This window comes from Vidua chalybeata, chromosome 24 (genome assembly GCF_026979565.1).
Source record: "Vidua chalybeata isolate OUT-0048 chromosome 24, bVidCha1 merged haplotype, whole genome shotgun sequence".
Taxonomy (NCBI): domain Eukaryota; kingdom Metazoa; phylum Chordata; class Aves; order Passeriformes; family Viduidae; genus Vidua; species Vidua chalybeata.
In genome coordinates, this window is record NC_071553.1 from 3,552,013 (window position 1) to 3,573,710 (window position 21,698).

General features: G+C 49.4%; 1 protein-coding gene across 1 annotated transcript; it reads left to right on the forward strand.

The window, feature by feature from the left end:
- The first annotated feature begins 3,915 nt into the window (after positions 1–3,915).
- RAB29 (RAB29, member RAS oncogene family) lies at positions 3,916–19,007 on the forward strand. Its single transcript, XM_053964124.1, has 5 exons — positions 3,916–4,039; positions 5,991–6,062; positions 8,959–9,140; positions 13,900–14,021; positions 15,180–19,007. The coding sequence occupies exons 1-5, from the start codon at positions 3,916–3,918 to the stop codon at positions 15,295–15,297; spliced, it is 618 nt and encodes a 205-aa protein (XP_053820099.1). The 3' UTR covers positions 15,298–19,007.
- Positions 19,008–21,698: the final 2,691 nt, after the last annotated feature.

Genomic DNA, 21,698 nt, shown 5'->3' on the forward strand with positions numbered 1-21,698 from the left:
TGCTGCTTCCCCTCCTGCTTTCTGTGCTGTTCACATCAGGCCTGCCTGGAATTCCTGCTCTTCCCGTCAGGCCGTGCTGGGAGCGCAGCAAAAACCAGAGCTGGTGCACCCAGAGGGGCAAACCAAGACCAAAGTTAGTCCAGGCTCCCTGTGCCAGGCCAGGCTCTGGGCCTCGCTCCAGAGCCGGTGCTGTTGGAAAAGAGGCTCAGGATGAAGTTCTGGAAATCCACGGAGCAGGTGGAGCCAGACCAGGGCTCCTGGCTGCTCCAGCCCCCTCTGGAGCTCTGCAAACCCTTCCCTGCTGCTGCTGGTGTGCAGGGCTGGGCTCCCGGCTGCTCCTTCTCAGCCCCTCAGAAGAGCAGGTGTTGTATTTTTGAGATGATTTCCCCCTTTTTTCCCCTTGCTAATCGACCCTCAGGCTCAGCCCCCCTCCTCCTGTGCTCCGTGTCCCGCGTGGGAGCAGCTCTGACCCTCCTCTGTCCCCTCTGGTGACATTTCTCAGATGTCCTTTGGCCAAAGCTGTGCTCAAAGGAAAAAACCCAACCACAAAACAAACCCTGTCCCTGCTGTGCTGAACTCTCAGCCCAGGGACTTCTGGAATGTTTTCTGCAATATCTTCTGGAGTATTTTCTGGAATATTCTCAGCTGCTCACCTGATTTCTCTGCCTGATGTTGAGGAATAAATGCAAGACTTCTTTCCATTAACACTTCAGCTTTTATGGATACAGAGAGAAGCTCTGCTGGCCTTTCTGGTGTCACATCACCACTGAATCCCCCAGGAAAGGATTCCCTAGAGGAGGAATCTGCCTCTCATGGTCGGGGGTGGTGGGGTTGGGAGGGTCTGTACATTAAATATGGTCAAAGGTGTGCTTGGGGAATGGTCAGGGAAGAATTTAATTTAAAACTGAGGAATATTGATGGGGGAAAAAAAAAAAAAAACAACAAACCTCTTCCCACTGGTTGCACTCCAATGCATGCCTACTCCACAGCTGCCTGCAGATGAAAATCCTGGTTTACTCTTTTATTAAAGGAAAAAGACTGTCTTAATTATTTATAGTTCCTATAACTGACAGATGTCGACCTAATGGATAAATTATATTTGGTTAAATAAAGATGACATTTATTTATGTGGACTGTGGTGGTTTTTTTTTTTTTTTTTTCCTTCAGGTTGAAGGCCCCTCTCAGGTTTTGAAGCTTATTTGAGCCCAGGCTGAAGCTCTTTTGATTAGGAGAGTTACGAAAATCAAACAAATTGCTGGGCATGGAGCAAACTGGGGTTAGTGTTGAGTGCCAGGTGCCCTTGGTCGGGTCCTGGCAGCTCCTGGGGGCTCCCAGCAGGAATCCAGGTGTTTGTTCTGGCCCTCCCTGCATTGGGAGCCCAGGCCCTGCTGCCACGTGGCCTCTGCCTGTTCCTGCTGGTTCCGTGGAACAGAAGGGCTCTGCCCCTTCTGGGGTGCACAAAAGCCCCTGGGCTGCAGGAATTGCTGCTTCCCTGCAGGGCTGTGCCCCCAGAGCAGGGGCTCGGTGCAGAATCCCAAAGCAAAGCCTTGGGTTTGGGGAGCAGCCCCCCAGACCCTGCTGGCTTCCCACTGGGGTGAATATTGGGGTGAATATTGGGGTGCAGGGGCACACATCCTGCTCTGCTGGGGGGTTCTGTTGGCATTTCCTCCTTGGGGGAAGGAGCAGGAGGTGCAGAAAGAAACACCTGGGCTTGGAGACCTTGGAGAAATCCCAGGGTCGGACAAAACCTTTTCCTGACTTAGAGATGGGGTAACTGAGAGGCTTTTTAAAAGCTTTCATTTTATTTTTAGTCTTGTGAGAAAGGTGAGACAGTATAAATGTTATAATCTACGCTATTTCAATTAAAGCTATTTCTTAATTACAACGCACTGTGTTTTTTAGTTTATTAACATTTTGTTACACTATGTTGTAGACACTTCAAAGTTAATTATCTGAAATTACTCTGCATAAATCTTATTACAATGTACCTTTCTAGTTTCTCTAAAGTAGCTAATCTTATTTACAAAACCATCTTTTGAGACTTTTTTTCTAGCTCCATTTCTCTCTCAACAACATCTGTACTATTCCATAACATTTCTAAATCAAAAAGTTTGCATACAAATACATGCTCCTCAAACCTTCTGTCAAAGCCTAAAAACTGCAAACCCATTTCCCACATCCCAGCACTAGGGGAACCTCGTTTAGACACGGAAATGTGTTGGGAGGGGTGTTTGTGCACGTTGTGGGGTTCAGGGGTGCCTGGGGCAGGACACAGGGGTGCAGGGCCGGGGGTGCTGGGGTGCACAGGGCTGGAATTTGGGGTGCACAGGGCTGGATCTGGGGATTCAGAGGATGTGCAGGGCAGAGTTTGGGGGTGCAGAGATGTCTGGGGCTGGAACTTGGGGTGCACAGGGCTGGATCTGGGGATGCAGAGGATGTGCAGGGCAGAGTTTGGGGGTGCACAGGGCATGGGGCTGGAACTTGGGGTGCACAGGGCTGGATCTGGGGATGCAGAGGATGTACAGGGCAGAGTTTGGGGGTGCAGAGATGTCTGGGGCTGGAATTTGGGGTGCACAGGGCTGGATCTGGGGATGCAGAGGATGTACAGGGCAGAGTTTGGGGGTGCAGAGATGTCTGGGGCTGGAATTTGGGGTGCACAGGGCTGGATCTGGGGATACTGAGGATGTGCAGGGCAGAGTTTGGGGGTGCAGAGATGTCTGGGGCTGGAATTTGGGGTGCACAGGGCTGGATCTGGGGATGCAGAGATTGTGCAGGGCTGAATCTGGGGGTTCACAGGGCTGGGGGTGCATGGGGCTGGAACTTGGGGTGTACAGGGCTGGATCTGGGGATACTGAGGATGTGCAGGGCAGAGTTTGGGGGTGCACAGGGCTGGGGGTGCACAGGGTTGGATGTGGGGATTCAGAGGATGTGCAGGGCAGAGTTTGGGGGTGCAGAGATGTCTGGGGCTGGAATTTGGGGCGCACAGGGCTGGATCTGGGGATACTGAGGATGTGCAGGGCAGAGTCTGGGGGTGCACAGGGCTGAGGCTGGGACTTGGGGTGCACAAGGCTGGATCTGGGGATGCAGAGATTGTGCAGGGCTGAATCTGGGGGTTCACAGGGCTGGGGGTGCACAGGGCTGGATCTGGGGATTCAGAGGATGTGCAGGGCAGAGTTTGGGGGTGCACAGGGCTGAGGCTGGATGCATGCAGAGTTTGGGGGTGCACAGGGCATGGGGCTGGATCTGGGGGTGCACAGGGCTGGGGGTGCAGGGGGCTGGACCCAGGGCTGTATGTGCAGGGGGTGTGCAGGGCAGGGTTTGGGGGTGCATGGGGCTGCCTCGGGGGGGGCAGGGTCTGGGGATACAGGGGATGTGCAGGGCAGAGTTTGGGGGTGTATGGGGCTGGATCCGGGGGTGCCTGGGCTGAATCTGGGGGTGCACAGAGCAGGGGCTGGGGGAACAGGGGTGCATGGGGCTGCCTCTGGGGGTGCATGGGGCTGGGGGTGCACAGAGCAGGATCTGGGGGTGCTCACAACAGGATCTGGGGGTGCTCACAGCAGGATCTGGGGGTGCTCACAACAGGATCTGGGGGTGCTCACAGCAGGATTTGGGGGCGCTCAGAGCAGGATCTGGGGGTGCTCAGAGCAGAATCAGGGGGTGCTCAGAGCAGGATCTGGGGGTGCTCACACCAGGATCTGGGGGTGCTCAGAGCAGGATCTGGGGGTGCTCAGAGCAGGATCAGGGGGCGCTCACAGCAGGATCCGCTGCCGCAGGGGATGTGCAGGGCCGGATCTGACGATGCCCGGGGCCGGCTCCGGCGGAAGGCAGCGAACTACAGATCCCGGCAGCCCCAAGAGGCTCCGCCGCTGGCCCAGCTGACCCTCACATGACGGAGCGGGGCCGGGCCGGGCCGGGATGGGGCAGCGCGATCGGATGTTCAAGGTGCTGGTGGTGGGGGACGCCACGGTGGGCAAGACCTCGCTGGTGCAGCGCTACGCCAACGACAGCTTCAACCGGCACTACAAATCCACCGTGGGAGGTGAGCCCTGGCGGTTCCCGGGGGGGTTCCCCGGGGGGTTCCCGAGGTTTCCCGGCGTTTCCCGGCGGTTCCCGGGGTCCGGCACCGCGCCGGTCCCGGTGCGCATCCCCAGCCCCGGAGCGCTCCGCTCCGCGCCCCTCGTCCCGGGGGAACGCGCCCCGCTCTGCCCCCGTCCTCCCCGGGCTGTGGGGCTGGGAATTTGGGGTGGGAACAGCCGCCTATCGTCGGTGGTTTATGGGGTGTTAACTGCCAGACCCTGTTCCCGGAGCTCCCGGGGGATGCTGGCGCTCTGCCCGGCTCGTTTGGGGTGCCCCATCCTTCTCCCACCCTCTGGAATAACCACTCCAGGAGCTGTGAGATGGATAGGCTGAGGTTATAGGCTCAGCTTATCCCAGTGAAACCAGCAGCAGCGCTGGTTTGGCATTAATTAAACGGCCCTGGACTCCTCAGGAGCTCCTGTCCTCCTGCCAGGCTCATTTGGGGTGCCCCATCCTTTTCCCACCCTCTGGAGTAACCACCCCAGGAGCTGTGAGATGGATAGGCTGAGCTTCCAGGCTCAGCTCACCCCAGTGAAACCAGCAGCAGCTCTGGTTTGGCATTAGTTAAACGGCCCTGGACTCCTCAGGAGCTCCTGTCCCTCTGCCAGGCTCATTTGGGCTGCCCCTACCCCTTGGAATAACCACCCCAGGAGCTGTGGGATGGATAGGCTGAGCTTCCAGGCTCAGCTTATCCCAGTAAAACCAGCAGCAGCGCTGGTTTGGCATTAATTAATCAGCCTGGCCTCGCTGCTGAGGGCTCAGCAGCTCTTGGGAAGCTCTGTGAGGAGGAGGCTGGGAACGGGGCTGAGCAGGATTTTGGTTCTTTGTGCAAATGAATAACCTGGAAGGAGCAGGAGCTGCCAAGGGTTTACCCAGGAAATCTCCCCAAGGACCCAAAATCGGGGGTGTTGAGCACAGCTGTTGAAATCTTCTTATTCCTGACCCGAGAGGGGATGGATTAGAGGTGAAAACCCTGGAGAGGCACAGAGCTCCGGGCTGTGCCCTGGTCTCTGCCGGCAGGAAACGCTGCAGACTGGTTCCTGGGACTTTTCTTTTTGTACTTTGTTCCTGGTTTTGGTCAGTTCCAGCCCAGCTAGGTCTGGCTGCCAGGTTGAAACCACGACACATCAGGATCTGAGAGCAGCACAGAGCTTCCCTTTTGACTCACTGGTGACAGCAAATATGGGGTGATTCAGCTTGGCAGGGACCTCAGAGCTCCTCTCACCCCATGGGCAGGGTCACTTTTCCCTATCCCAGGTAAATTTGGGATAATTCAGTGTGGCAGGGACCTCAGAGCTCCTCTCACCCCATGGGCAGGGTCACTTTTCCCTATCCCAGGTAAATTTGGGATAATTCAGTGTGGCAGGGACCTCAGAGCTCCTCTCACCCCATGGGCAGGGTCACCTTTCCCTATCCCAGGTAAATTTGGGATAATTCAGCGTGGCAGGGACCTCAGAGCTCCTCTCACCCCATGGGCAGGGTCACCTTTCCCTATGCCAGGTAAATTTGGGATAATTCAGTGTGGCAGGGACCTCAGAGCTCCTCTCACCCCATGGGCAGGGACACCTTTCCCTATCCCAGGTAAATTTGGGATAATTCAGTGTGGCAGGGACCTCAGAGCTCCTCTCACCCCATGGGCAGGGTCACCTTTCCCTATGCCAGGTAAATTTGGGATAATTCAGTGTGGCAGGGACCTCAGAGCTCCTCTCACCCCATGGGCAGGGTCACCTTTCCCTATCCCAGGCTGCTCCAAGCCCTGGAATTGTGCTTGGGCTGGTGACCCTGACGGGGGATTGGGAAGGGCCCCGTGCCTGGGGCTGGGCTGGGGCTCTGGGAGATGGGGAGAGGCTGTGCAGGATGGTGCAGAACGGCCCCAAGCAGCTTTCCTTCCTGCTTTTTTGGGAATTCTCCAGTGGATTTTGCGCTGAAGGTGGTTCAGTGGTCGGAGTCGGAGACGGTTCGGCTGCAGCTCTGGGACATTGCAGGTATTTTGAAGGTTTTTTTTTTATGTTCTCAATGCTTTGGCCTTTTTTGCCTTCTTTTTCCTCTTCCTCTGCTTCCCCCCTTCCCTTCCCCTTTCTTTCCCCCTTTCCTCTTCCTTTTTCTTCCTTTTCCTTCTCCTCCAAAAATAAATCCCAGGTGCCTGTGGATTCCGGGGGCAGGACTGCTCTGCTTTGCTGCCTCGAGCCTGCTGTAGTAATTTAAATATTTAATTAAAAATCCACCTGCAAGGAGTGCACACAGTAATTCCTGCCGAGCCTTTCCTTTCTGTCCCAGAGCCAGAGCAGAGGGAGTGTGGAACTGGCTGGATATGAGACTGCTCAGCCCCAGATCTCGTGTTAAAATCCAAATTTCTGGCACGAGACACACTCTGAGGGACAGAACTATAAAAGCTGGAGTGGGACGAGGAGCTCCTGCTCCCTGGAGAGGGGCAGAGGAAAGAATTTCCCAAATTCCCTGGCACCAGGAGAGCTCTGGGCAGCAGCATCTCTAAAATGGCACCCCTGGATGTGGAGCAGGGAGGAAAACGGGGCTGTGGCTTCCTCTGGTGTTGCTGCTGGGCTGCCTGGAATCCTTAAAAAGGCATCAGGAAGGAGAAGTTGGCAGAGTGAGCAGCGCAGCGAGAAACTGCTTTCAGTTTTGGCCCCAAAAAAAAGGAGTTGGAGGTGTGGGGAGCAGAGCTGTGCCCTCGTGGTGCCCAGGTGGCTGCAGGGCACCGAGTTGCATGGCAATAATGCAAATATTGGGGCTGCCCCATCCCTGCAGGGTCCCGGAGCACTTGGGCACCCTGGGACAGGGGAAGGCGTCCCTGCCCGTTGGCACGGGGTGAGCTCTGGTCCCTGTTAACCCACACAAACCCCGGGTGTGTTTGGTGCGTTTCTCTGTGGGTTTGTATGGGGTTTGTGTGCATTTTGTGTGTTTCTCAGTGGGTTTGTATGGTTTTGTGTGTGTTTTGTGTGTTTCTCTGTGTGTTTGTATGGTTTTGTGTGTTTCTCTGTGTGTTTGTATGGGATTTGTGTGTTTCTCTGTGTGTTTGTGTGGTTTTGTGTGTTTCTCTGTGGGTTTGTATGGGGTTTGTGTGTATTTTGTGTGTTTCTTTGTGTGTTTGTATGGTTTAGTGTGTGTTTGGTGTGTTTCTCTGTGGGTTTGTATGGTTTTGTGTGCATTTTGTGTGTTTCTCTGTGTGTTTGTGTGGTTTTGTGTGTGTTTTGTATGTTTCTCTGTGTGTTTGTATGGGTTTGTGTGTTTCTCTGTGTGTTTGTATGGGATTTGTGTGTTTCTCTGTGGGTTTGTATGGTTTTGTGTGTATTTTGTGTGTTTCTCTGTGTGTTTGTGTGTATTTTGTGTGTTTCTCTGTGTGTTTGTATGGTTTGGTGTGTTTCTCTGTGGGTTTGTATGGTTTTGTGTGTGTTTTGTGTGTTTCTCTGTGTGTTTGTATGGTTTTGTGTGTATTTTGTGTGTTTGTGTGTTTGTGTGTGTTTTGTGTGTTTCTCTGTGTGTTTGTATGGTTTGGTGTGTTTCTCTGTGTGTTTGTATGGTTTGGTGTGTTTCTCTGTGTGTTTGTGTGTGTTTTGTGTGTTTCTCTGTGTGTTTGTATGGTTTTGTGTGTATTTTGTGTGTTTCTCTGTGGGTTTGTATGGTTTTGTGTGTATTTTGTGTGTTTCTCTGTGAGTTTGTATGGTTTTGTTTGTTTCTCTATGTGTTTGTATGGGGTTTGTGTGTATTTTATGTGTTTCCCTGTCTGTTTGTATGGGGTTTGTGTGTGTTTGGTGTGTTTCTCTGTGGGTTTGTATGGTTTAGTGTGTATTTTGTGTGTTTCTCTGTGTGTTTGTGTGGTTTTGTGTGTATTTTGTGTGTTTCTCTGTGTGTTTGTATGGGTTTTGTGTGTTTCTCTGTGGGTTTGTGTGTTTCTGTGTGTGTTTTTCTGTTTATTTTATGTGTTTCTCTGTGGGTTTGTATGGGTTTTGTGTATTTTTGTGTGGGGTTTTGTGTGTATGTGGTGTGTTTCTCTGTTTTTCTGTGGGTTTGTATGATTTTTGTGTGTTCCTGTGCGTGTTTTTGTGTGTTTCTTGGTGGGTTTGTATGGTTTTTACATGGTTTTATGTTTCTCTGTGGGTTTTTGTATGTTTTTGTGTGTTTTATGTGTTGCTCTGTGGGTTTGTGTGGTTTTTGTGTGTTTCTCTATGGATTTGTGTGTTTCTCTGGGTTTTTCTGTGTTTCTCTGTGCTTCTCTGTATGTTTGTGTGTTTCTGTGTGGGGGTTTGTGTGCTTCTCTGTGGGTTTGTATGGCTTTTGTGCGTTTCTCTGTGGGTTTGTGTGTTTCTTTGTCTGTTTTTGTGTGTATTTTGTATGTTTCTCTGTGGGTTTGTATGGATTTTGTGTGTTTCTCTGTGTTTCTCTGTGGGTTTGTGTGTTTCTCTGTGTTTGTTTGGGGGGTTTCTCTGTGGATTTGTGTGTTTCTCTGTGTTTCTCTGTGGGTTTGTTTGTTTCTCTGTGTTTCTCTGTGTTTCTCTGTGGGTTTATGTGTTTCTCTGTGTTTCTCTGTGGGTTTGTGTGTTTCTCTGTGTTTCTCTGTGTTTCTCTGTGGGTTTGTGTGTTTCTCTGTGGGTTTGTGTGTTTCTCTGTGTTTCTCTGTGGGTTTGTATGTTTCTCTGTGTTTCTCTGTGGGTTTATGTGTTTCTCTGTGCGTTTCTCATGATTCTGTTCCCTGATCCCTGCCCAGCACAGCGACTCCCAGGCCGAACACATCCTAAACCCCCACGCTAACCCAAAACCCCTCGCTGCCAGCTGCAAAAACAATGCATAAACACAACATCAGCGGGAGCAAACCCCAAAATAACAACTCCGGGCTCTTTTATTCCCCTGCTTCTGACCCCGAAGGGCAGGAACGATTCACATCCATGACCCGCCTGTACTACAGGGACGCCTCGGCCTGCGTGATCATGTTCGATGTCACCAACGTCAGCACCTTCAGCAACAGCCAGAAGTGGAAGCAGGACCTGGACAGCAAACTGGTGCTGCCAGACGGGAGCCCCGTGCCCTGCCTGCTGCTGGCCAACAAGGTGGGCAGTGCCGCCCGCGTGGGGCGTGGGCTTCTGGGGGGCTTTGTGGGGTTTTGGGGGTTCCTGTGGGCGTTTGTGTGTGGCCTCTTGTGTGTTTCTCTGTGTTTCTGTGTGGGTTTGTATGGTTTATCTGTGTTTATCTGTGTTTATCTGTGTTTCTCTGTGGGTTTGTATGGTTTTTCTGCGTTTCTATGTGGTTTTTGTATGGTTTCTCTGTGTTTCTCTATGGGTTTGTGTGGTTTCTGTGTGTTTCTCTGTGTTTCTCTGTGGGTTTGTGTGGTTTTTCTGTGTGTTTCTCTGTGTTTCTCTGTGGGATTGTGTGGTTTCTCTGTGTTTCTCTGTGGGTTTGTATAGTTTTTCTGCGTTTCTATGTGGTTTTTGTATGGTTTCTCTGTGTTTCTCTATGGGTTTGTGTGTTTTTTCTGTGTGTTTCTCTGTGTTTCTCTGTGGGTTTGTATGGTTTTTCTGTCTTTTTATGTGGTTTTTGTATGGTTTCTCTGTGTTTCTCTATGGGTTTGTGTGGTTTCTGTGTGTTTCTCTGTGCGTTTGTATCGTTTTTCTGTGTTTCTATGTGGTTTTTGTATGGTTTCTCTGTGGGTTTTTATGGTTTCTGTGTGTTTGTCTGTGTTTCTCTGTGGGTTTGTGTGGTTTCTCTGTGTTTCTCTGTGGGTTTGTATGGTTTTTCTGTGTTTTTATGTGGTTTTTGTATGGTTTCTCTGTGTTTCTCTGTGGGTTTGTGTGGTTTTTCTGTGTGTTTCTCTGTGTTTCTCTGTGGGTTTGTATAGTTTTTCTGTGTTTCTATGTGGTTTTTGTATGGTTTCTCTGTGGGTTTTTATGGTTTCTGTGTGTTTGTCTGTGTTTCTCTGTGGGTTTGTGTGGTTTCTCTGTGTTTCTCTGTGGGTTTGTATAGTTTTTCTGTGTTTCTATGTGGTTTTTCTGTGTGTTTCTCTGTGTTTCTCTGTGGGTTTGTGTGGTTTTTCTGTGTGTTTCTCTGTGTTTCTCTGTGGGTTTGTGTGGTTTCTCTGTGTTTCTCTGTGGGTTTGTATAGTTTTTCTGTGTTTCTATGTGGGTTTTTGTATGGTTTCTCTGTGTTTCTCTGTGGGTTTGTATGGTTTTTCTGTGTTTCTATGTGTGTTTTTGTATGGTTTTGTGTGTTGCTCTGTGAGTTTGTGTAGTTTCTCTGTGTTTCTCTGTGGGTTTTTATGGTTTCTGTGTGTTTCTGTGTGTTTCTCTGTGGGTTTGTATGGTTTGTCTGTGATTCTCCGTGTTCCTCTGTGGGTTTTTGTATGGTTTTGTGTGTTTTCTGCGTTGCTCTGTGAGTTTGTATGGGTTTTGCATGTTTCTCTGGGTTTGTATGGTTTCTCTGTGTTTCTCTGTGTGTTTGTGTGGTTTTTGTGTGTTCCTCTGTGGGTTTGTGTGGCTTCTCTGTGTGTTTCTGTGGGTTTTTGTATGGTTTTGTATGGTTTTGTGTGTTGCTCTGTGAGTTTGTATGGTTTTTCTGTGTTTCTCTGTGAGTTTGTGTGTTTTATCTGTGGGTTTCTGTGTGTTTCTCTGTGTGTTTGTGTGTTTCTGTGTGTTTCTCTGTGGGTTTCTGTGTGTATTTTGTGTGTTCCTCTGTGGGTTTCTGTGGTTGTGTGTGTTTCTCTGTGGGTTTCTGTGTTTCTCTGTGTGGTTTTTATGTACTTCTCTCTGGGTTTGTGTGTTTCTCTGTGTGTTTTTCTGTGTTTGTGTGTGTTTCTGTGTGTATTTCTCTGTGTGTGTTTCTCTGTGTGTTTCTCTGTGTGTTTCTCTGTGTGTTTTTCTGTGTGTTTTTCTGTGTTTGTGTGTGTTTCTGTGTGTGTTTCTGTGTGTGTTTCTGTGTTTGTGTGTGTTTCTCTGTGTGTGTTTCTGTGTGTGTTTCTCTGTGTGTTTTTCTGTGTTTGTGTGTGTTTCTGTGTTTGTGTGTGTTTCTGTGTGTTTCTGTGTTTGTGTGTGTTTCTGTGTGTGTTTCTCTGTGTGTTTTTCTGTGTGTGTTTCTGTGTTTGTGTGTGTTTCTGTGTGTGTTTCTCTGTGTGTGTTTCTCTGTGTGTTTCTCTGTGTGTTTCTCTGTGTGTTTCTCTGTGTGTTTTTCTGTGTTTGTGTGTGTTTCTGTGTGTGTTTCTCTGTGTGTTTTTCTGTGTGTGTTTCTGTGTTTGTGTGTGTTTCTGTGTGTGTTTCTGTGTGTTTCTGTTTGGGTGTATTTCACTGTGTTGGTGTTCCTGTGTTCCTGTGTGTGTTTGTGGGATTTTGTGTGCGTTCCTCAGTGTGTTTCTGTGGGGTTTTGTGCATTTTTGTGCATTTCTCTGCGTTGCTCTGTGTTCCTGTGTGTGTGTTTCTGATTATTTCTGCATTTTTTTCTGTGTGTGCACAGCAGAGAACACCTTCAGCACTCACCTTTAAACCTTCCCAGACCCCTCCTGGAATTTTCTGCCTCTCTCCCAAGGATTCTTCTCCATAGCCCTGCTTTGCAACCCTTTCCTTGAAGAAATCTCTCCTAAAACCCAACACAAATGCCCTCTGGTGCAACCTGGGGCCTTTTCCTCCCTGTCCTGTCCCCTGGGCAGGCCGAGTGTCACCCTGAGCACTGCTCCTGTCACAGAGGCAGAAATCTCTGCTTTCCACGTGGCTCTAGGGCCAAGTTTTGCTCTCTGCACTGGTTTCTCCCTTTTTATGATGCATTTTCCCTTCATTTCCAACCCTCCTTCGTGCTCTCCCTGTGCCAGCGCTGGCTGGGGAGCCCTTTCCAAATTCAGTTTGGGACTTGCCTGCTTTGGGAGAGCCTAAAGCTGCAGATGACTCAAAAATGGGGTGGCTGGGCAGGAGAGTGGCTTTTCTTACCCACTTCTCCACAAATTGCACTTCAATAATTATTTCCCTTGATTGAAACTCCCTGCCAGGAGGGGACAGCCAGGGGGGATTTGGGATCTTATCCCAGGGAACAGGGACAGGAGGAGAGGGAACGGCCTCGGGCTGTGCTGGGGAGGCTCAGGGTGGACACCAGCAGGAATTTCCTCATGGAAAGGGCTGGAAGGGGCTGCCCAGGGGGGTTTGGAGTGCCCATCCCTGGAGGTGGCACCTGGAGGTGGCACTGAGTGCTCAGGGTGGGGATCGGGCACAGCTGGGACTCGATGATCCCACAGGGATTTTCCAGGCTCAACAATCCCACAATTCTGAGATCTGCATCCCTTCCCCAGCTGCACCTGCTGGGCCATTCCCACCCTCCCTGGGTGATTAAGGGGACATCACCTTAATCTGCACCTCAGGAGGTTTGGGTTGGACACCAGCAGGAATTTCCTCATGGAAAGGGCTGGAAGGGGCTGCCCAGGGGGGTTTGGAGTGCCCATCCCTGGAGGTGGCACCTGGAGGTGGCACTGAGTGCTCAGGGTGGGGTTTGGGCACAGCCTGGACTCGATGATCCCACAGGGATTTTCCAGCCTCAGGGATTCTGGGATTCTCTTTTGAGGCAACAGCTTTGGCAGGATCAGGGAAACCTGGGTGGCTGCACCCACGAGCTCTGGGCCAGGCTCTCCCTCTGCCTCCGTGTCCATCCCGTTGGCATCAGTGCCACCACACCTGTGCCACCACACCTGTGCCACCACACCTGTGCCACCACAGCTGTGCCACCACACCTGTGCCACCACACCTGTGCCACCCCTCCCGGCTGCTGGGAGCCCGGGCAGATTTGGGATGAGGGACGAGGTTGGAAGCTCCATTCCAGGCGTGCTTGGCTGAGGTGTGTCAGTAACTGAGATATCAGATAAAGAAATTGCTGCTTGCAACAGCCCAGTGAGAGCCTTGCCCCGAGACCTGGGAGCTGTGAGGGCTGAGCTGCCTCCCACAGCCACTGAAGGGCCCTCCCCGCTGCAAAACTGGGGAGAAATTCCTCCCTGGGAGCGTGGGGAGGCCCTGGCACAGATGATCCAAAGAAACCATGGCTGCCCCATCCCTGGAAGTGTCCCAGGCCAGGCTGGAGCAGCAGGAGGTGTCCCTGCCCATGGGATTGGGTGATCCCTTCCAACCCAACCCATTCCAGGGTTCCCTGGGCTGCTTTGGATGGGATGTTGGGAATAAATCCTTCCCTGGGAGGGAATTCCAGAGGACCTGGGGCTGCTCCAGCCCTGGGAGTGTCTTAGACAGGGTTGGAGAGTGGATCAAATGGATCAGAAGGATCAAATGGATCAGAAGGATAAAATGGATCAAATGGATCAGAAGGATAAAATGGATCAATTGCACCCTGGGATAGTGGGAGGTGTCCCAGTGGGTTGGATTGGATGATCCCCTCCAACCCAACCCATTCCAGGGAATAAATCCTTCTCTGGGAGGGGCTGGGATGGAATTCCCAGAGGAGCTGGGGCTGCTCCACCCTGGGAGTGTCCCAGGCCAGGTTGGACAGTGAATAAAATGGGTAAAATGGATCAAATGGATCAAAAGGATAAAATGGATCAAATGCACCCTGGGATAGTGAGAGCTGTCCCTGCCCATGGGATTGGGTGATCCTTTCCAACCCAAGCCATTCCAGGATTCCCTGGGCTGCTTTGGATGGGATTTTGGGAATAAATCCTTCCCTGGGAGGGAATTCCCAGAGGAGCTGGGGCTGCTCCACCCTGGCAGTGTCCCAGGCCAGGCTGGAGCAGCCTGGGACAGTGGAAATGTCCCTGCCCAGGGCTGGTTTTAAGGTCCCCTCCAGCCAAGCCCCTTCTGGGGTTCAGTGGCCCTGAGGTGCCTCTCTGCTGCCTTGCAGTGTGACCTTTCCCCGTGGGCAGTGACCAGGGAAGAAGTCGATCGGTTCAGCAAAGAAAACGGATTTTCAGGATGGGTGGAGACGTCTGTGAAGGAGAACAAGAACATCAGCGAGTCCATGAGGTAGGAGCCGTGCCTGGGGCCGTGTCCCAGAGTTCATTCCCTGCCCGGGCTGCCCCTGGATCCCTGGCAGTGCTGGACAGGGCTTGGGGCAGCCTGGAAGGTGTCCCTGCCCAAATCCAGCTGCCAGCGCTGTCCCATTCCTGATTTTTTACTCATTTCCTGCAGTTTATGTCCTTCTGTGTCAGCCAATACTCTTTTCTTAGAGATGGGGTGTCACAAAATAACTCACACTTTCACACTAGATGGAAAAGAGAGTCAAAGGAGAGAACTTTACTTCTGACTTTGCAATGTATAGAATTCCAAAAGTGGCAGTGGGTTGGAGGATGGAATTGCCACCTCTCCAACCACACTGGCCAAACCAACAGTCCATCAAATCTCTCTTCTCACAAAGAAGAATGCAAAACAATCATTATTTACGTGAACATGTGTGAGAAACTCCAGTAGAAATATGTAAACATCAGAAGGCACAGGAAACTTTTAGTTTTAAAAGTTTTAAAACTTTCAAAAGAACAGGGCGACAATGGGGCAAGCTGGGAGGCATTTTAAAAACTTTACATTGGCCAAATTGGTCAAAAACTTATAAAACTTTTATATTGGTCAAATAACCCTGACCCTTCGTGGGCAGAGGCAAAACACTTCAATTTGTTCAAGTTGATGTGCTGGGATCAGGAGGCTCCAGGGTCAGAGGAAGCCTCTCGTGAAAGGTGTTTTTCAAAAGAGAATATTTTCCCCCTGGAGCAGCTGTGGAATATTTCAATGTACAAAGTTATTTTCCCAGCTATTTTGTCAAAGAGAAGTTTTTAATAGAACTATTTTTAGTCTCATGAGAAGGGTGGGACAATACAGGGTTTATAATCTATGTTATCACAATTAGAAGTTAACAATTTCTTAAATACAAGAACACTCTTGGCCTATCAGCTTTTTGCTACACTATGCTCTCTACAAATCCATTTCCTGCACTTCTGAGCTTTGCTTTTTATTTTTTATTTCTTTTCTGCAGTGCATAACTCTCTACAAATCCACTTCCCACACTTCTGAGCTTTTTTTTTACTTTTTATTTCTTTTCCACACTGCCCAATGCTGCTGGTTCAAAGAACAAAAAAACCAAAAAAAAAAAAAAACCCCAAATCAACCTCAGGACTGTTTTTTTCCCCCCAGGGTTCTGATTGAGAAGATGATCTCCTCCTCCACGGGAGATGGAAGCTCCTCCTCTGCTGGCAGTGGGGATTACATCAACATCAAGGAGACCTCCCCTCCAGGCTGGGCCTGCTGCTGAAGCCACTGCATCCCCTGGGCTCCTCTTCATCATCATCATCATCACCATCATTGTTACCATGGTCACCTTGCCCTGAACCGTCCCTGGTTTGGGGTTTTCTCCTGTGATTTTGAACTTTTCAGTGGCTGTTTGCCCAGCAGAGCCCTGCTGCAGTGACGTGGAGTGAGGCACGGAAGAGGAGGATTGGGAATATTCCTCTTTTTGCTCTGCTGCTCTGATGGAGCACAATCCACGCCCAAGCAGTGGCTTGCATTACACTGATTTTTTTGTTTTTTTTTTATTAATTTTGAGCACTTCCCCCTCTGGCAGGGCTGCCCTGGGCTGTCAGAGGGATTTTTGAATTCTCTGCACCTTTACCCCCTCCCTTTTGGGGACACAGCCCGGCCCAGGTGGTGCCTGTGGATCCCCAGCTGTGGGATGCCAGCAGTGTCCTCCCTCCCTGCTCTGGGGTGCTGGATCTGTGTCCTGGAGGGACCAGCACAGCCCAGCAGTGCCCCAAAGCTCCCGAGCACGAGGAGCTGCATGTGGAGTTCTGGGGGTCAGCTGGGACCTGGACCAGCACAATCCTCACTCCCCTGTGCAGCAGAGACCCCAAAATTTGGTCAGGATTTACTCCTGCCCTTCCTGGACCAGCACAATCCTCACTCCCCTGTGCAGCAGAGACCCCAAAATTTGGCCAGGAGTTGCTCCTGCCCCTCCTGGACCAGCACAATCCTCAATCCCTGGGCTCTGCTTGTGGAGCAGAGACCCCAAAATTTGGTCAGGAACTGCTCCTGCCCCTCCTGGACCAGCACAATTCTCACTCCCCTGTGGAGGAGAGACCCCAAAATTTGGTCACAAACTGCTCCTGCCCTTCCTGGACCAGCACAATCCTCACTCCCCTGTGCAGCAGAGACCCCAAAATTTGGTCACAAACTGCTCCTACCTGTCCTGGACCAGCACAATCTTCACTCCCTGGGCTTTGCTTGTGGAGCAGAGACCCCAAAATTTGGTCAAGAGTTGCTCCTGCCCTTCCTGGATCAACACATCCCCCACTCCCCTGTGGAGCAGAGACCCCAAAATTTGGCCAGGAACTGCTCCTGCCCCTCCTGGACCAGATCAATTGTCACTCCCCTGTGCAGCAGAGTTCCCAAAATTTGGTCAGGAACTGCTCCTGCCCTTCCTGGACCAGCACAGCCCCCACTCCCCTGTGGAGCAGAGTTCCCAAAATTTGGCCAGGAGTTGCTCCTGCCCCTCCTCCCCACAGCCCCTTTCTGCTGCCCCTTTGTGGGGCAGGGTGAGGAGGGGGCTCTAAACCCCTTTGTGTGGCCCCACAAGGGCCCTTGGCACTTTTTTTTTTATTTTTTTTGGGACAGCCTCCAGCAGCCCAAAGTGCTTTTGGCAAGTGCTGCTCAATTGCTTTCCCACCATCCTCGTGCAGCCAGGAGGGGATTTGGGGTAGGAAACAGCTCCCTAAAAACCCCCCTGCTGTTTTAGTGGGGCTGGGGAAGAGGAGGAGGGGAAAAAAAAAAAAGACTTTGTGGGATAAAAGGAAAGGAAGGAACCACTCCCCATTTCCCTCTGGTGCCACTTTCCCCCTACACATCCCAGATATTGGTGGTGGAGAGCAGTTCTGGCCAAAAAAAATGGGTGTAAATTGAGGAGAATTTATGGGGAAGTCGCACTTCAGGGCTGGAGTTTTGGGTGTTGAATTCTGGATTTGCTGTTCTGTGATTTTCTGATGGTTCACGAGCGCCCTGCTCACGTTTTGGGTTTGGATTTCAGCAAAAGGCCTTCAATAATTGGGTTTTTTTTTTTTACCTTTTTGAGTGGGAAACAGGACTAGAAATTGCTGTGTCCTGGTTCCTGCTGAATTAGGGCTGCTTTGCTCTGGCAAATTATTCCTCCTGCCTGTCTCACACAGAGGGAGGAGTTGGTCACTAAAAAATCTGAGTTTTCGTTCTCTGGAGCTGAAAAGAATTTAAAACTAAACAGTGAGGGTTAAGAAATTTAGGGTTATTTGTGGTGCACTTTTTAATGCAAAACTGAAGTACCTGGGCCAGGGTTCTGCCATGCAAATATTGCCAAATTTGGGGTTAGAGGTGCTTAAAAATACCCTTTTCTGCACCCTTGGCTTTAGAAATAGGGAGAGCTGGTTAGCAACAAAATGGAAGTGCCTTGCTGAATTTTACTTCATTGTCTTAAAAATAAAAGAAAAAACAAACCAACCACAAAACAACAACCAAAAAAAAAAAAAACAAGAAAAAAAAAATGCTTTTAATCCTATAAATATTTAATCCTATAAATATTTCTAGTTCTTTTTAGAACACGAGAGAAGTGCCTGATTTTTTAACGGAGCTGTCACGAAGCCCCTTAAGATTGAGGAGTTATTTATTGGTTTTTGTACTTGAAATGTTCCAGCCAAGAGCTTTCCTCAGAGGTGGAAAACCCTGCCCGGGCTCAGAGCAGCTGCAAATTCCCAATTCCTGCTTTGTCCAACGGAGCTCAAGCAGAGCATGAAATGAAATGATCCTGAAATTGCAATTTCTCCTATAAATCTGGCCAGATTTGTGTCATCAGTTGCAGAGGGTTTGGGTGGGGAGGACTCCAGAGATTCCCCAGTGGAATTCCACAGGGAATTCCTGGGGAATTCTGCAGGAAAACTTCTTCCATCAGCACTTTGCTACCTCCCACGTGCCTGCACCTCTTCCTCCACAAGTGCCTTTAAGAATCAACCAAAAACCCAAAGATTTTTTTAGAATTTTTTTTTTTTTTAAATCTCATTAAAAAAAAAAAATTATTTTTTTTTAATCTCATTAAGAAAAAAAAATCGATTTTTTTTTTTTTAAATCTATTTCACAGCATTTCTGTGCTGCCCTTTGGTTTCCAGTGCCCATGTGTGCCTCGGGGAGGTTATTTTCCCACGTTTACTGTTGGTTAACATCTGAAAAAAATGTCAAATAAAACCCCCCACAAGCTGCACAAAAGGAAGAGTCGTTGCTTGAGCTGGGTGAAAACCCCAACCAGACAGGAAAACGATTTCCCTGGGCAGCTGGGGGTGTTTGCAGAGATCTCCCCGTGCTTAAAAAAACCAAAATAAACCCCAAAAGTGCCCCTTGATTAAACCAGATTCAAGCTGTGCCCAGCTGAAATAATTCTGATTTTTAAAACCCAGAATTATCAAAAACTGGAAGGGGAAAGCCAAAAAAAAAAAAAAAAACCTGAATCTTTCAAATAGGAATCAGAAATTTTCTTTATTCTGCTTCACTCCTGGCCTGATCAGGAATGAGGATTTTGGGAAATGAAGGAATTTCCTTTTCCCTGCTTTCACTCCGTGCCCTCTGTGTGACTCGGAGCCGACTGTTCCCGTTTCTTTCTCCTTTCTCCTTCCTGGAATTTCAATTTGTGGCCCTGGCACTCAAAGCCACACGAATTTCAAGGTGGATTTTGTGCCTTGGTGGCTGCACTTGGTTTCTTCACGCAGCTGGAAGATCTTACTGCAGCCTCAATAAGTAAAAAATATCAAAATTCAGCTTTTTTTATTGTTTTTTTTTTTTTTTTTTTTTAATTTCTTGCTGTTTCACAGAAGTATTTTAGAGGCGGGGTCCTGACCATTGTAAAATTCAGTATTATGGTTGTGTAAAGAGGAAAAAAAACTGGATTTTAATGCACATCAATCAGTCACTGGTGCAGCACTGCGACGGTTTGAAATAAAAATTGGCCATTGCTCAGCTGGTGGTTGTTGTTCTGCTGTCTCAACAGCGCTAAGAAATGAGTCTACGAGCTGAAATTAAGAATAAAACCAACAAAAATGTACGAGAGACGCGGTGGGAACCGCCCTGCCTTGCCAGGAGAAGAAATTCCCCTGAAATATCCTCAATTATTGCGTTTTTATTGGGCTGCAAAAACACGCAAAACTTGTGCACAGCCCCAGTGGGGTTTAATCCAATATTTCCAGCAAAGAATTCCTTGTTGTGGTTCCTGCACCTTCCTCCCCGGGGCTCCTTAATTCCGTGTATTTTGGGCTTTTTTTTATTCCACAGGCAGCCGGGATCTGCTGAGCCTTGATGGGATGGAGCAGGAGAAGGGCCAGAATTCCAAAGGAATTCCAGTGAAACTCAAGCAGGGCATGAAATGGCCTCGAATGATCCGAAAATTGGCATTTCTCCTCCAAATCTGACCCTGTTTGTATCGTCAAACCTTCTCCTCACAGTTCCCAATGTGTAAAAAATAAGATTTAAATGCTGTTTTTACTAAAATGGAGGGGTGAAGCTCCAAAGACCAAAACGCAAACAAAATTGAGAAGCTGCATTTTAATGATTGTGTAATACATTAATTTTTTTTTCTCTCGGTTAAAGCATCCCCTTTTCTAACCAAAATGAGTGATTTTGGGGGTTTGGAAGGAATTGGAAGTGTAAAAATCAAATATCTCCAGTGGGCTTTGCATGAATTGTGCTGATTAGCACGGGGAAAATGGTGCTGGTGAAACCAGAAAAATCTGCTGGTGAAATGATAAAATTAACGCTAAAAATGCAAAATCAATGATTAAAAAAATAAATAAATAAAAATTCACTGCTCCCAGGGCTGATAAAAACCCCACAGTGGTAAGTGGGGAGAACAGGACATTGTGGAGTTTATTATAAATTGAATTTAACCACAAAAGCCCAGCCTGGTTTGGGGTGTGGTAGGAGGGAATAATGGGAAAATCTCCTGGAATTCCGTGTTTGATCCTGTCCCGGTGTGGATTGGGGACAATTCCATGACAAAGGGACAGCGGGGCTGCGATGGCCCCGGGCTGGCACTGCCCTAACCTCGGCTGCCTAAGTCGCGATAGGCGCGACAGGGAGGGGACAAAGCGCAAGAAAAACAAACAAAACAAAGGGGAAAAAAAAAAAAAAGAAAAAACCCCAAAACCAAACAAAGAAGGAAACAAACAAAACAAAAAAAAAAACCCCAAACCAACAAACAAAAAAAAAAAAAAAAACAAAAAACCCGAAACAGAACTAAAAAAAAAGGAAAAAAATAAGAAAAACCCCAAATACACACTCAAAAAACCCAAACATACACCAAAAAATAAAAAGCCCAACAAACCCCCCCCCCCCAACTAACCAAAGGGGAAAATAAAAACCAAACCAAAAACCCCAAAACAAAACAAAGAAATAAAAATCCCAAATACCCACTCAAAAACCCCAAAACACACACCTAAAACAACTCCAACACCCCCCCCCAATAAAACAAACAAACAAACAAACAAAAAAACCCCAAAAACCAAATTAACTCTGCTGAAATATCCTCAATTATTGCGTTTTTATTGGGCTATGGGCGGGACATAAAAATATGCAAAACTTGTGCGCCTCTGAGTCAGCCCCAGTGGGGTTTAATCCAATATTTCCAGCAAAGAATTCCTTGTTGTGGTTCCTGCACCTTCCTCCCCGGGGCTCCTTAATTCCGTGTATTTTGGGCTTTTTTTATTCCACAGGCAGCCGGGATCTGCTGAGCCTTGATGGGATGGAGCAGGAGAAGGGCCAGAATTCCAAAGGAATTCCAGTGAAACTCAAGCAGGGCATGAAATGGCCTCGAATGATCCGAAAATTGGCATTTCTCCTCCAAATCTGACCCTGTTTGTATCGTCAAACCTTCTCCTCACAGTTCCCAATGTGTAAAAAATGGGATTTAAATGCTGTTTTTATTAAAATGGAGGGGTGAAGCTCCAAAGCAAAGCAAAAGTGAGTTGCTGTGGCAGAAGCTGCCATTTTAATGACTGTGTAATACATTTAATTTTTTTCTCGGTTAAAGCATCCCCTTTTCTAACCAAAATGAGTCATTTTGGGATTTCCGGGGAGTTTAAAGAGCAAAAAAAAAAATCCAAAATCTTCATCGGACTTTGCATGAATTGTGCGTGTACTTAACTGCTGACTCGCACAGGGAGAAGTGGCGGTGGTGACATCAGTGCTGCTGTCAAAATCTGCCGCTGAGACCGATTTTTTGCATTTCTTCATAATAAAAATTAACGACTCTGAACCCGCGCCCGGGGCCGCGTTTTCCCTCCAAAACCGCGCCGGGCCCGCGCGGCGAATCTGCGCCTCGGGCCTTGAGGCGCCGCAGCGCCGCGAAAAATTGCCGGAGAAACGGGGAAAAATTCCAGCGTGGCGCCGGTGACGGAGAGACGCGGCGGGCGCGGCGGGAGGGGCGGGACGGGGCGCGGCGGGGCCGCGGCGGCACCGGGAGCCCGTGGCGAATCTGCCGCCGCGTGCGGGCCGCGCTGCCCGCCCTCCCCGCGGGGACAGCGGGCGGGCCCTGCGCGCCGTGATGGTTCGAACGAGCCAATGGGGCGCGGGCTCTCGCGGCCTCCGACCAATCGGCGGCGGAGGGGGGCGTGGCCGGCGGGGTCGGCGGCACCGCCCCCCCGCTCGCATCCTCTC

Bases quoted from the DNA above. Each gene is read 5' to 3' on its own strand.
- RAB29 (XM_053964124.1), top strand. From the start codon at position 3,916: ATGGGGCAGCGCGATCGGATGTTCAAGGTGCTGGTGGTGGGGGACGCC. The intron at 6,063-8,958 runs GTATTTTGAAGG...CTGACCCCGAAG, and splicing joins GCAGCTCTGGGACATTGCAG to GGCAGGAACGATTCACATCC. The intron at 14,022-15,179 runs GTAGGAGCCGTG...TTTTCCCCCCAG, and splicing joins AACATCAGCGAGTCCATGAG to GGTTCTGATTGAGAAGATGA.